General features: G+C 45.3%; 1 protein-coding gene across 1 annotated transcript in view; it reads right to left on the bottom strand.

Moving 5' to 3' along the window:
- Positions 1-13328, bottom strand: part of GTF2A1L (general transcription factor IIA subunit 1 like) — a 1760055-nt gene that overhangs the window by 566862 nt on the left and 1179865 nt on the right. Inside the window, exon 8 of the mRNA XM_069608408.1 lies at positions 6676-6765. Coding sequence (XP_069464509.1) covers positions 6676-6765 — 90 coding nt within the window. The remainder of the gene's footprint in view (positions 1-6675; positions 6766-13328) is intronic.

Genomic DNA, 13328 nt, shown 5'->3' on the forward strand with positions numbered 1-13328 from the left:
AGTTGCAACTGAGTTTGTGAGAACGTCTCGTAGCTGCTGCTGGCGTTCAGGTAAGAGTCTGCGTTACCCAACGCTGTCCGGTAACTATTGCATGCGTTAACGTGTTGTTTTTCTCCCTCTTTACAGATGCAGCATATGAAGATATGGAGAATAATACCACCAGTGGTAAATCAGGTAAGTCTATGGTGGTAAGAGGTATTTGTTGATTCCCTTGGCTCACCTTGTTATTCTTGTGCCCCTAGGTGCCGGAGTACGGCGAAGAAATGATGGAGACAGTGCCAGATCGAAAGATGCTGTGAGAACTGGTGAGTTTGGCGCCGTGCAGGAGCTGGAGAAGCGACGCGTGCAGGACTGATGTACTTTCCAGGTCGGGAGATGAAATGGATCCGGAATCAGGTGAGGAATTTGAAATAAGTTTGTTTTCTAACCTTGTCCTTTTCTTCCTCTTTATTCTATGAGCTCCGGATTCGAGGCGGGCGTGGCAGAAGACTGGATGCTGGCGGCAGGCATGCGGGCGTGGCAGAAGACTGGATGCTGGCTGCAGGCGCGGTGATAGTCACGCTGCTGGATGCAGAAGAACACGAAGCATGTGCTGCTGTTCAGGCCTGGTTTAAATAGCCTCCAAAGTAGTCCAGGAAAGAAGTTCCCCAGGACCACACCAGAGTAAAAAATAGCCCCTGTAGTAAAATAGTCCCATCCAGGCCTCACATCGGCTTGGATTTATTTGCAACATGGTCTGCATGAGGTAAGTAATGTCTATGAGCCTGGCGCCTATGGCGCCAGGACTGATTTTTATTATGAGCCTGGTGCCTACGGCGCCAGGACTGAACCCAGACAGCCCCTAGCTGGGGCTGCTCTGGTTTTTGTAAATGTCTGGATGCCTGCTCCCGGGGCTGATGGGCTTGATCCGGATGCCCGGGGGTATGCATCATGACACACAGACGCCGTCACGAATGGGCGATAACAAAGACACATTTATACCATCAGAACCAGTACCCATTATTCCGGAGGAACGAATTCAGGACCATATTGCAGTAACCGCCTGTTGGGAAGAATTAAAGGTCGACCTCCAATCTCAAATGGATTAAACCGCCCAACAGGAATGGTTGAATAAGGGACCATCACGGACAACTTACCCTATTTTCAGGGGAGACTATACATTAGGGATAAAGAAACTCAAGACAAGATTATCGTCAACTACAACGAATCATTAGTGGAGGGACACCCCGGGATTACTAAAACACGGGCCAAGATCAGGAAGAATTATTGGTGGCCAACTTGGAGAAAGGATGTGGCCCAATTTATTGTGACCTGCGGAGTTTGCGCACAGCAGAAATCCCAAAAGGCCAGTGCAGCAGGATTATTACGTCCTCTAAGCATACCACCGGTCCCTTGGCATACATTATCCATGGACTTTATTACAGACTTGCCTCCCTGTGACTGCTTCAACACAATTTTAGTGGTGGTGGATTTCTTCTCTAAAATGGCACACTTTATTCCACTAAAAGGACTTCCTACTGCTGGAACCCTGGCCACCGTATTCCTAGAGCAAGTAGTCAAATTACATGGCTTCCCTTCAGTACTGGTCTCTGATCGGGGAACACAATTTATTTCAGCCTTCTGGAGGAGTTGTTGCAAGATAGCGCAAATTGATCTTCGCCTCTCTACCAGTCACCACCCCAGACCGAAGGTCAAACTGAAAGGACTAATCAGACGCTAGAGCAATATCTGAGGTGCATGCTGCAGCAGACTGAAGGATCCTGGAAGGATGCTCTTTGGTTAAGTGAATTTGCTTACAATAACTCTATCCACACTAGCACAGGACAGACCCCATTCTATATCATGAATGGTCGGCACCCTCAGACATCTTCCTTTGACCCACTTGATGAGCTAGAAATGCCGGCAATCACCTTCCTACATAAGACTATTACCCAAACCCTCAAGGAAGCAACCCTTAACTAAAGCCAAAGAACAAAAGAAGTTTGCTGACAGGCATAGAAGGGAAGCTCCACATTACCAAATCGGAGATAAAGTATGGTTGGCTGCCAGAAATATACCACTAAAAGAGCCACGGGTCCAAAGCAATCATCAACCCAGCCGCGATAAAGCTAGATCTACCCAACAATATGCGAATTGATCCAGTATTTCACGTTTCTCTCTTAAAGCCTGTGAAGCCTGAGACTAGGATTAAAAAAACACAGGAACCTGAAATTATCGAAAGAGAACCCGAGTACGAGGTTAAGGACATCTTTGATTCTAAAATGGTATGGTCAAAACTGTACTACTTAATCGACTGGGAGGGTTACGGACCTCAAGATCGCACTTGGGAGACTGTGGAATTTGTCCTTGCGCCTAAACTAATCAGGCAGTTTTATCGTAACAATCCCACCAAGCCTGTACCAGGGAGAGGATCGCCCGTGAGAGGGGCCTTGCGGGGGAGTGCTGTCATGGCCATTGGACAGGGGACTAGTCCTTCCTCATCCCCAGGGTCCAATTGGACCCAGTCCTGGTGCCTCTGCGCCAAAGGCATGTGCAGTTGGGCCGGGCGTGCCCGTAGAACAGCATTGGAAGGCACGTGCCAAAGTTCCAAGGAAGAGCAAGGTGGAGTTAGTAGGCGGGGCTAAAGGGAGGGGCCAGAGCCTGCCTATATAAGGCCAAACCATCCACGTGCCTTTGCTTCGCGTTATTCTGCTTTCAGCAGCATAACGCTCTCCGCTGTGCCTACCTGTGCATCACTGGATTTCTGTAGCTCCATTCAAGAAGACATCTCTGAGGGCGCCCCTTACCTGCTGCCAGCCGCTACATGGCTGTGCGCGCCTCTTACCTGCATTCCATTGCGGCCGGAGTCGGAGTCTCCATCTTACCTAATCCGGGCACGCAGTTACCCAGAGTTCTTCTTCGCTCCATCATCTCCGCAGTAACTTCATCCTGCAACCACGAATCTTCATCGAGCATCCGGACGCCATTCTTGACCGTCAGCCTGCACCTGCGAGGAAATAAAGAACACAACAGGTTAGAACTCGTGTGAATAACGAACGTTTGGCCACGCCATACAAGAGACTAGAGTTTCCTTATAAAGACCAATTTACCTGTCACTGTTGAAACTCCATCAGTCTCTATAGACTTCCCGGACCACCCTCGGCTCCGATTTACTTCTTCGTACCTATGGGGATGGAATGAGACATTGCAAGAATTATTATTAGACGAAATACAGACAGTGTTATTGAACAATAGTCATAACTAAAAGACTTAACTTCTAAGTGGATTGGTCGCAGCTGGTCTGGATCAACACTTCCACAGACCAGTGAAGCAACTCGGTCCGTTCTACGCGCACCTGCTAGGATAAGCAGGACGGATAGCTCAACATTACAAAACTACAGGTGAGCTTGTATGGGAAAGCGCTTGCACACTGTATTTTGGCACAAAAGGGTTGGGGGAAGTCACGATATCCCCCCTCCATTTTCATTGCCTCTCATCTTCACTCAGGGGCAACACCAATATCTCGAGTAGCAGCCCCAGCAACAACCTGGAGGGGGAGGCGATTCCGAGGAGTCAAGTCAAGGGAGGGCTCTAACCGTGCCCCAATGTCCCCGCGGAGACCAGGTGAGAGTAACATGTTCATTATCTAAAATTATACCAATGTTTTTTTTTTTTCCAAACTTGTTTTTATTGTTTTAAACATAACAAGTCATGCAGAAGTTAAGATTATTACATGTTTGCCAGCTTGTTAGAACATATAATTAGGAGAACAATACTTTGCGTGCTTTGGTCTTAGCTAGTCTTGCGTTCTCTTCAATAATAAAAAATAATAAAAGTAATAACTACAACAGGGTGGGGGGGAGGAAGAGGGGGAGCAAGAGACAAGGGGCAGTTTTCACAAGGAGCTGTTTTCACATAAGAACAGATTACTGTCTATTTCGACAAGGAGACAAGTTTAAGGGTTCGAGGTGACACTTTCACTAGATTTCGTCAGGGTACTTTAGCGCCGGATCTTCCAAGTCAGGGGAAATCGATTGATCATTCGTGGCACTTCAGAGGACTGGAGGAACTCAGCTGCCTGTCCGGCTTAGGGTTGTGCTTTCTTTTTCAGTCTTGGGTTTCCATCCAGCGTAAGTTAGGTGGCTGCCTCGCCACCCCAGGGAATTGCTGCCCATAGTCCAGAAAGGGCGCCCATGTGCGTTCAAATTTGGGTTTATTGCCTGACCCTATGGCTGTGACTTTCTCCGCTGCGACGATTTCCCAGCATTTGGACCACCACAACTGTGTGGACGGACCCTCTGGGTTTTTCCACAGTCTGGCGATGGTAATTTTGGCGGCTGTCAGGAGATGGGAGTATAGGTCCGCCAGATTGCTGGATAGGGGGAATTGGCCTTCTCCTGTCGTCCCCAGTAGCACAATCCCTGGATCCCAGGGGGATGTTGAGTCCGGTGATTTTTTAAAATTTGTTCCAGGATGTTTTTCCAAAATAGGGTGGCTTTAGGGCATGACCAGAAGAGGTGGAATAGGGTTCCGCGGTCCGGGCATCCCCTCCAGCATTGCGCTGGGATAGCCGGGTTACATTTGTTAAGGATTGACGGGGTTCTATACCATCTGTAGCAAACTTTAAACGCATTTTCTTTGTTCGTCACACATTTCGAGCTTTTCAGTGCGCGGGACCAGATGTGTTGACATTCCTCCAGTTCAATTGGTCTCCCGATGTCCTCTTCCCATTTCATCATATATGGCTCTTTTTTTGTGGTATCTGTTCTATCTAGTATTTTGTACAGGGCGGATATTTTTCCCTTAGGGGGGGTTGTCGAGAGGGTGTGTTCCAATGCCGTTAGCTCCCTGCTGCCTAATTATACCAATGTTTTAAAAAAACATTCACGAGACAACCCTAGCAACTATTGACCGATACCTTCCGTGACTTCACTACTAAAGTCTTTTCATCCATGCAATGGAAGGAATTCGAACATTCAATTAGTGAATTTGATATTCTCCTGATAGAACAGGTTTTTGTAAGCGATTCAGTACCTCAGTAAATGGCTTAATATTAAATGCTCTTAAAAACCAAGAGCTCAATTCTCAGGGAAACCCCCTGTATGTGGCTTTCCTTAATTAAAGGGCAGCCTATGAAAGTGGATCGACAGCTATTGTTGAGGACGCTTCATCATTGAGGTTCCTGGAAGGTTAACTTAATTTCATAATACTGCTATAGTCAAAGACAGTGGTTAAAATTAGGCGTTGCAGGTAAAATATTCCCATCCCATAAACAATTGTGAATGATTAAAACAGGGCTGCGTGTTTGGCCGCTGCTTGCTAAATGCACACATTGCTTGAATAACATGCTACAATGAATATTAGTGATGCACTTTACACCTATCCTGGCAAGAAGATGCGGATGACCTAATGGTTTTAGATCGATCTCACACACACACACACACACACACACACACACACACACACTAAACGCTTTAAGAACATTTTCATCAGAGAATAATCTTCTCTTAAACACCTCCAAATATTTAGGAGTTTCACAAAGAAGTGTCCTTATAAATCTAAACTTTAGTATTTGAACAGTTTGTTAATTATGAAAACTTCCCAGATGAAATATCTGGGTTTTAATAGAACCAATTCAACTTTGGTAACTCGTTCTAAGCTTATAGCTAAAAGATGTTCACTGGTATTCGGCTAGAATACATTTTTGGGTGGAACATGGATTTTCATTTTGTTCCCGAAAAATAGTTCCGGTTTTGGATCTACAGTTTCATGAAGGAAAAGCATTTTGGGTTTACTGCAAGGTACTCCAAGAGAAACCATCAGAGAAGCATTAGACCTGACTTCTAAGTCTGTCAGCAATCCTGAAATGCCTATTTATTTACAAATCAAATTTATGAAACCTAAAACTATATATCTAAATGAGACATATGAAATAAAAAAATCCACTTTGAGTGGTTATATGTTAGTGGGCCAGATTGGTTACGATTATAAAAATGGTAATCAGCTCATATTTAGGGAGAATCAAACTAAAGGACTGATATGGGGCTGAGGTAATTATTTGAAATCACTTCAATCTAAGTATTTATTTACTGAATATATAAAATGAAACCTGGAACAACAAATGGTGAACCACATATACTAAGAGGTCCAAATAAGTATCATGCAAAAAATTATTCAGTTTATTTTCAACGAGGGAAATTCATGATGCTGTATTAAAACATTTGAGATCTTGAACAATGTGCGATAATACAATAAGCATAGTCTATGATACATCTTTTTGGAAAATATCAGCTTTGCATGAAATTGTTTTATTTTGGTTGTTTTTGTGCATAATGACATTTGGTTAATTAGTCAAATGACTTTAAAAGGTTTTAAATAATTTCAAGAGGTTTTGTTTAATGCATATGTTTTGCATGAATGATTACTCAACTGTATATGCTTCAAAACATATAGTTCTGGGCCATATTTCTCACTAGATATTTAAAGTAAAAGGTAACAAAGTGGATGGGCACGAGAAAACATTCTAAGGTAATTGTGAAAATGTGAAGCAGTGTAAATATTACAAATTGTGAGCACTTGCATAAAGGATAGTATGAAGGAGATGTTCATTGTTTCTATGGATATGACAGTATTGCTCTGTGACACTTTCAGATCAGGTAAAGTTAAACAATTATTTAAAATAAAAACTGACTATACCTTGTCATACTGACATACAATTACATTTTCAGTATCAAACAGGTCTGGCACCTCTTGCTCACTCACGTCATCTCCAGAGTTTAAAGGATCCTAAAAAGTAAAATCATATTTTTAAAATAGAAGTTAAATATGAATTGGATTGATAAAACCACCAAATTCTACTATATTTGTTGTATTAAGAATATATGAATTTGCATAATAAAAGCAGTTTAAGCAGTTTAAGCAACTCCTTTGAAAATGTAATTTGAAACGCATGTAGCCAAATATCCTTTTGTTTAAAATAATTTGTATTCCGTTTAACACACACATTTCATGACTTTCACTAAACAATATTCTAATTCACCTCCACATTGCTGCTCTGTCCACAGACTCTGGAAGTGCAAGTTAAGAGAGTGAACTGGATCTCATTTGATCTCATCACATTGCACACAGATTATATCTGGTAGCAAAAAAAAGGGGTCCAACATTCATTCAAATTCTCATTGTATATCGAAGAGAATTGGCCAGTATCTTCACAACTAAATATCCACACTTGATGTAGCCAGAAATGTTTAATAGGTTTACCAATGGGCCCACCACAATGACATAATTAAATTGGCTGCTTACAGTATACTCTGCATTACCTTACTGTCGCTGGCCTCACATCATCCTTATTCTCTTCCACACACACATGGATAATGTCCTTGCTGTTCTCCAGAGGTCTTCCCAGCTTTCATAACTTGTCGGTTCCCCTCAAAGGAATAGTGCGCTCAAAAATATTATTGTCCCGAGGGTTCAGGCATGTGTTTTTAAGCATACGTTGATTGATCGTACAAACATTTCCTATGCACCTTACCATAGTTAATCTTTTTTTACACATGCAAAATCAGGCAGCAGGGTGCGGCCATCTTGTGATAATCTTATCCGTTGCCGCATCGGCCAAGGTGGACTGCCCTGGTGGCACTAAATCATATCCCACGCCCCAGAGGCTGACATCACCAAATCTAGTGATATTCTACGCCTATCTCCATGACATTGCTGGGCAGCATAGCCAAACCTGCCCAGTCATCACCTAAGTGTTAATGTTAGTTGACGCAGAACCCGGAATATCAACGCACATTATCTCAACACAGTGCATCCCAATTTGGAATATAAAACTATACTTTTAAAGGAAATCGCAAAATTGCTCAATTTGTAAAGTACTTTTATTTCACAATACACTCTCCAAGAACATCCGGCGGTTGCCATATTCGAGCAAATGGGTAATTTTTTTCTTTGCTCTCGATCCACAAATGTTTATCGTGAGTGTCACAGTATTCCTTTTGGGTATAAGAAGCGCATTGGACGCACCGTGAATTGCAAGGCTTGGGCATCAGCTTGGTGCTTGGCCACCGTAAACGATGTCAGGTTGCTCCTGAAACTAAGGACAGATGTATAGCAAAATGGGGTTTAGTTATAAAGCAGTACAATCTTGTAAATATGAAAAGTATTATAAGGGACATTTACACCCAAAACACCAATCCGTCCATGTAGTTACCTGTTCAGTACCCCAAAGCCTACAGCTAAATCAGGAACCGTGACTCACCTCAGGTAGCGTGTGCACGAATAGAGTCGGAATTGCATTTGGAAGCAATTTACGAGACCTTCATAGTCGATGCTTCTTTGTGTACTGCGATTGGTCGTACATATTTGTGGCAAAGTGCAGGCTGCAGAATCGATCACCCCTCGAGTCCCCCAAGACTTCATGGGCTCTACTTTCAAGCTCTTCCGGCGCAAAGCCGCAATATCTGACCCATTCTCTTATTAGATCTATATTTCTCAGAAATAGATGCATTGTAGTGCCTTTAGGTGTGTTATGCGTCTTAGAGCGGCAACCGTAAACCGTACATGCAGGCATTGTTGGAAATTCTGTAAAAAAAAGAAAAAAAAAAAAAGAAAAAAGGTCAACATCATTAGAAAATTACTTTGCATAATAAAAGCGTGAGAAAGATGGAATTATATCATACATTTTTCTATGCAATCCATGTTTTGGTCACCGAAGCATAACCTGTGTAGTGTAGCCAGCTGTATTATAGGATAACTTTCATACACAATTCATTGATCTGACACAAATCGTAACATGTTACTCGTCGCTTGAATGTACCTTCGTGCATCAAAACGAAACATGCTTATAGACACGGTCCGCGAAGGATGCATTTTGATCCCAATTGACACTGATGACAATTGCTATATATATATATATCGATAACATAACAAATTAAACGCAAGTCAATGGCAATGAGATGAATGAAAATTACACTACTGGGTACATTTGTCCGAAATAGATAGACATTTAAAGATCAAGGAGATATGTTTAGGTGACCTGCACTTACCTTGACTAACAAACATTTATATTCAGCAAGCAGGATAGTTAGTAGCAGGAGAACAGGGAGATGTTCACAGGTGGCACGATGACGAGCTGACTCGCAGTGTTCACAGAAGTTCTCAGGTAGCACGTTCACGAGTTGACTTGCAGTGCTCAAAGATGTTCTCATGATAAATATCAAGTGGTTTATAAAGCATTAGAAAAGTGGGTGTGAATGAATGTTTATATGTTGTGGTCTTATGTGGATTGCAGGGGCGCAGCCTGCTTCAGGGTAGTGTCATGATCTCTGCTTCCAAAAGGTCAGGGTTTTCCCAACTCCCTTGGAAGCAGATCCATAACCCAGGTTCCGAGTGCCAACCAGTCCCAATTGGGACCTTTTGGACCCAGTCCTGGCGCCAGTGGCACCAGGCTCATAAATATGCCCAGTCCCAGCGCTGGAAGCGCCGGGCTCATAATGCTTGGGTGGACTTACCTTCAGCAGACCATGCTGCTTACTTGCCTGCCAGTTGAGCCTCTGATCCTCTTCTGTTTGGAACTACTTTTCCTGTTGGGTGGGGCTGGAGCCACTCCCTAGATTCAGAACACTGGAACTCTTCTGGAAGGCAGGAACTCTTTTCTTACCAGGAACTCTTTTCTTACTTAGGCGTGGCCGTGGAAGGAGACATCTAAGCACTACAGGAGGCTATTTAAACCACACCCGGTGGATGAATCTTGCTTTGCGTTATTCTGCAACCTCTGCAGCAGAACGCTCATCGTGTCTTCTGCATCCGGTCCTGGGCCTAAGGAAAAAGGCTTACCATCCTGAATCCAGTCTTCAGCAACACCTATAAAGACAAGAAAGTACAGGTTAGCATTCCGGCATCTGAAAGGCAAAGGCTTACCATCCTGAATCCAGTCTTCAGCAACACCTATAAAGACAAGAAAGAACAGGTTAGCATTCCGGCATCTGAAAGGCAAAGGCTTACCTACTCTTCATGCGCTCCGGAGGTCTTCACACTGCATTCCGGCATCTGAAAGACAAAAGTTTACCAACTCTTCGCACGCTCCGGAGGCCTTCGGCGCTGCATCCCGCATCTGAAAGACAAAACAAGGTGCGTTTAAAGACATTGGGGAACTTTAATACTCACGTGCCATTACTCCTTTCCACATCTAATCCAGTGGGTATTCCGGCACCCTGCAGCCGCTCCGAACTCGTACCTGCAAAATAAAAAGACAGTTAGAGCGCATAGTGAAGCAGGCAACAAGCGCTTACTTACGTGCTTCCAGGCGCTTCTATTCATCACACGGGCTCCATCTTCAACTCACTTCAGCCCGTCATCCGCCATCGCCGGAACCCTGCAAAACAAGAGACATCATTACTAAAGACTTTAAAAAGACATTTGAATGACTCGAAACTTACCGTTCGTGCAGTAAACGACGGACAGCAGTCCTCTGAAGTCAAGAGGCCTGCGCTACCTATCCAGTGAAGAAACTGGTTACAGCACCCTGCCCCGAGGCAGATGGAGAGCTCGGCATTCACTTACCTAAGGTGAGAGCGTTAACCTTTGGGGGTCTACAGGAGAGGAGAAGAGGAAAGAGATAGGGACACCCCAATAACCCCAGTTCATTAACCCCATATTTTCTATCTGCAGACATCTTACTCTACACGTCAGGCATACAGTGCACAGAGGTCCAGCCCAAAGAGCCAACCGGGTGCTACACATCACCTTTGAAGATACGGTAGTCGCCCAGTCAAGACCGGCGCCTCTGCGAGAATCAGGTGAGCGTTACAGGTAGCCCGTCTGGAGACGCAGGGTCTGTCTAGGCCATGCCTACAATGACCCCTGCACGCAAGATATCTTTGAAGCGTACATGGTGTTTGGCACCTTGGCCGTTACCACCCCCCATCAGGCTCCATTGGGAGGGCACAGCCACAGGTGCTAACAGTCATTGATTCTGGAGGGGTGGATGGATGGGCATGAGGTGTGCAGACAAGGCCCGGAACACTGCTGAATGGAGACACACTTGATTCACTGAAAAACAAACAATCATTGATGAAAGTTCTGTTGTGTTTTATTGTGTTACTGATTTTGATGGCACAAATGTACTACACATTATAAACTTTGGGTTGCAGCACAATGTGGGAAAATCCCCTGTACTGACTGTTACGCTCACCTGGTCTCTGCGGGGGTGTTGGGGCACGGTTGGAGCCCTCCCCAGAGTTGCCTCCCTCAGGTCGCTCCTCTCCCCCAACTGCTGCCTTTTCGTGGGCCTGGAAGGCTGGACCTGTTCCTGCGCGAGGATTAGAGGCAATGAGGATAGCATGGTGGAGTCGCAGTTCCCGTCCGCCCTTTCGTGACAAAATGTAGTGCGTAGAAGTTTACCCATGCAGACTCACCTGTTTATATGTAAGGATGAGCTCTCCCTCCCGCTTTCCTTCAGCAGGGGCGCTGCGGATGGACCTAGTTGCGTCACTGGTCCAAATTGCGGAGGTCCCGACCGGCTGCGACCTTTCCGTCTTGATGATAAGTGTTTATGACTATACTTATTGTCCGTATTCTTTGTAATGATACGGTCCCAAGGGATATTGTTCGTAACAGTATATTGTTCTTTCTCCACTGTAGCAATGAAGATGACACAGGAGCGTGTGATGGCAAAAAGAGTCTGCTCCGGATGTCCCCACCACTGGTAAGTAGGCAGTTTCAGAAGCTGCACCAAGTTCGTGATTAGTGCCATTTTGGTGAGTTAAAGTCTATGCGACCGCTCACCTTGTGTCTTATTCCATTTGCAGGTGCGGCAGGTTGGTGATGGCTGGGGAGTGGTATCCGACTCCTACTGGCTGCCGGAGATGAAGCTCCGTGTCGGTGGAATTCGGAACAGGTAAGGATGCTGGGCGGTACCTGTAGTGGATTCTGGAAGACAGGTAAGATGAATACGGCTGCTGCAGAGTCGGGAGCAGATGGCAGTGCTCCCAGCGATGGTGGGGAATCAGGTAAGGCGTGCGCAGCGACTGCAGAGTGGGAAGCAGATGGCAGTACCTCCGACGATGGTGTAGCCTCAGGTAAGGCATGCACAGCGACTGCAGAGTGGGAAGCAGATGGCAGTACTTCCGACGATGGTGTGGCCTCAGGTAAGGCGTGCACACCGACTGCAGAGTGGGAAGCGGATGGCAGTGCTTCCGGCGATGGTGTGCCTGAATCCAGCTAAAATGGTTGAGGTAGCGGAGACTGGAGATACACGTGTTGAACCAGGTAGATGCTTGAGGGTTCCGGAATACTGAAGGCGCACATGCTTAATCAGGTAAGAGCCTTCTGACCGGCGGTAAAGGTTACGCTGCTCTTAGCAAACTAACGCGAAGCGCTACTATGCGGGTGGGGCCGGCTTATATAGCCTGGCCCCAGCCACTCCCCTTAGGCACCGCCTTGTGGCCCCACCTTGCTCTTCCTTCTGTCTTCTGCACGTGCCTTCCCTGTGATAATAGGGCCTCGCCCAGCCTTGCTGCATGTGCCTTTGGTGTTCTGTGTGCCAAGCACACCTTGAAATGTGCTTGATGCCATAGGCGCCAAGACTGGGTCCATTGGGACCCTGCATGAAGTGAAGCACTTGGCTCCTGCCCAGTGGCCATCATACTGACCGCGGTCACTGGGGAAAGTTTTTCTAATGGCACGAACGACACAGGCCGGTATTACTCGAAGGCGGTATCCAAGCCTCCCATGAAGCCACCATGTAAACGAATGATAGGCCACCAGCCTGTACTACCTGTGAAAGTGAAAGATAAACTGTTTTTAAATGAACAAGATAAGTGTATTAAACCTTAGTTGACAATGACAAATCTTGTATCCAATGGCATTGTTGCCAGTACAAATGTTAGACACTGTACAATATTGAACGACTATGCATTCCATTACATTACATTTGGGACACAAAGAAATATTGCTTTATGGTTGTACATGAAATAAACATAAGGAGACAACTATGATTTCCCCACATTGCGAGTGATTTATAGAATTGCAAGACTACTTTTGTTTGGCATTGATAGATCAAAGTTACGACAATATAGGAGACAACCATGAAATGTTAGTGGCCTAAGTGACATCACAACTAGAGTACACTTACTCGTTACTTGGATTGCGAGGGCGAACTGTTGCTCGAAGTCCGTGCATAAGCACCAACATAATCCTCAACACGTGCCGTTTGAGGCAGGCTGCCCTGAAGTCATGGAGCTCGGTAACGCATTGTGGCCGTGCCTCGCCTTCCGATATGTAGGACAAGCATCCAGAGTTTTCTCGGCAGCAGCAGTTGTCCTCGGTTGGCATTACCGCGCACTGAT

The sequence above is a fragment of the Ambystoma mexicanum genome, chromosome 4q, assembly GCF_040938575.1.
Source record: "Ambystoma mexicanum isolate Mex_15411 chromosome 4q, UKY_AmexF1_1, whole genome shotgun sequence".
NCBI lineage: Eukaryota > Metazoa > Chordata > Amphibia > Caudata > Ambystomatidae > Ambystoma > Ambystoma mexicanum.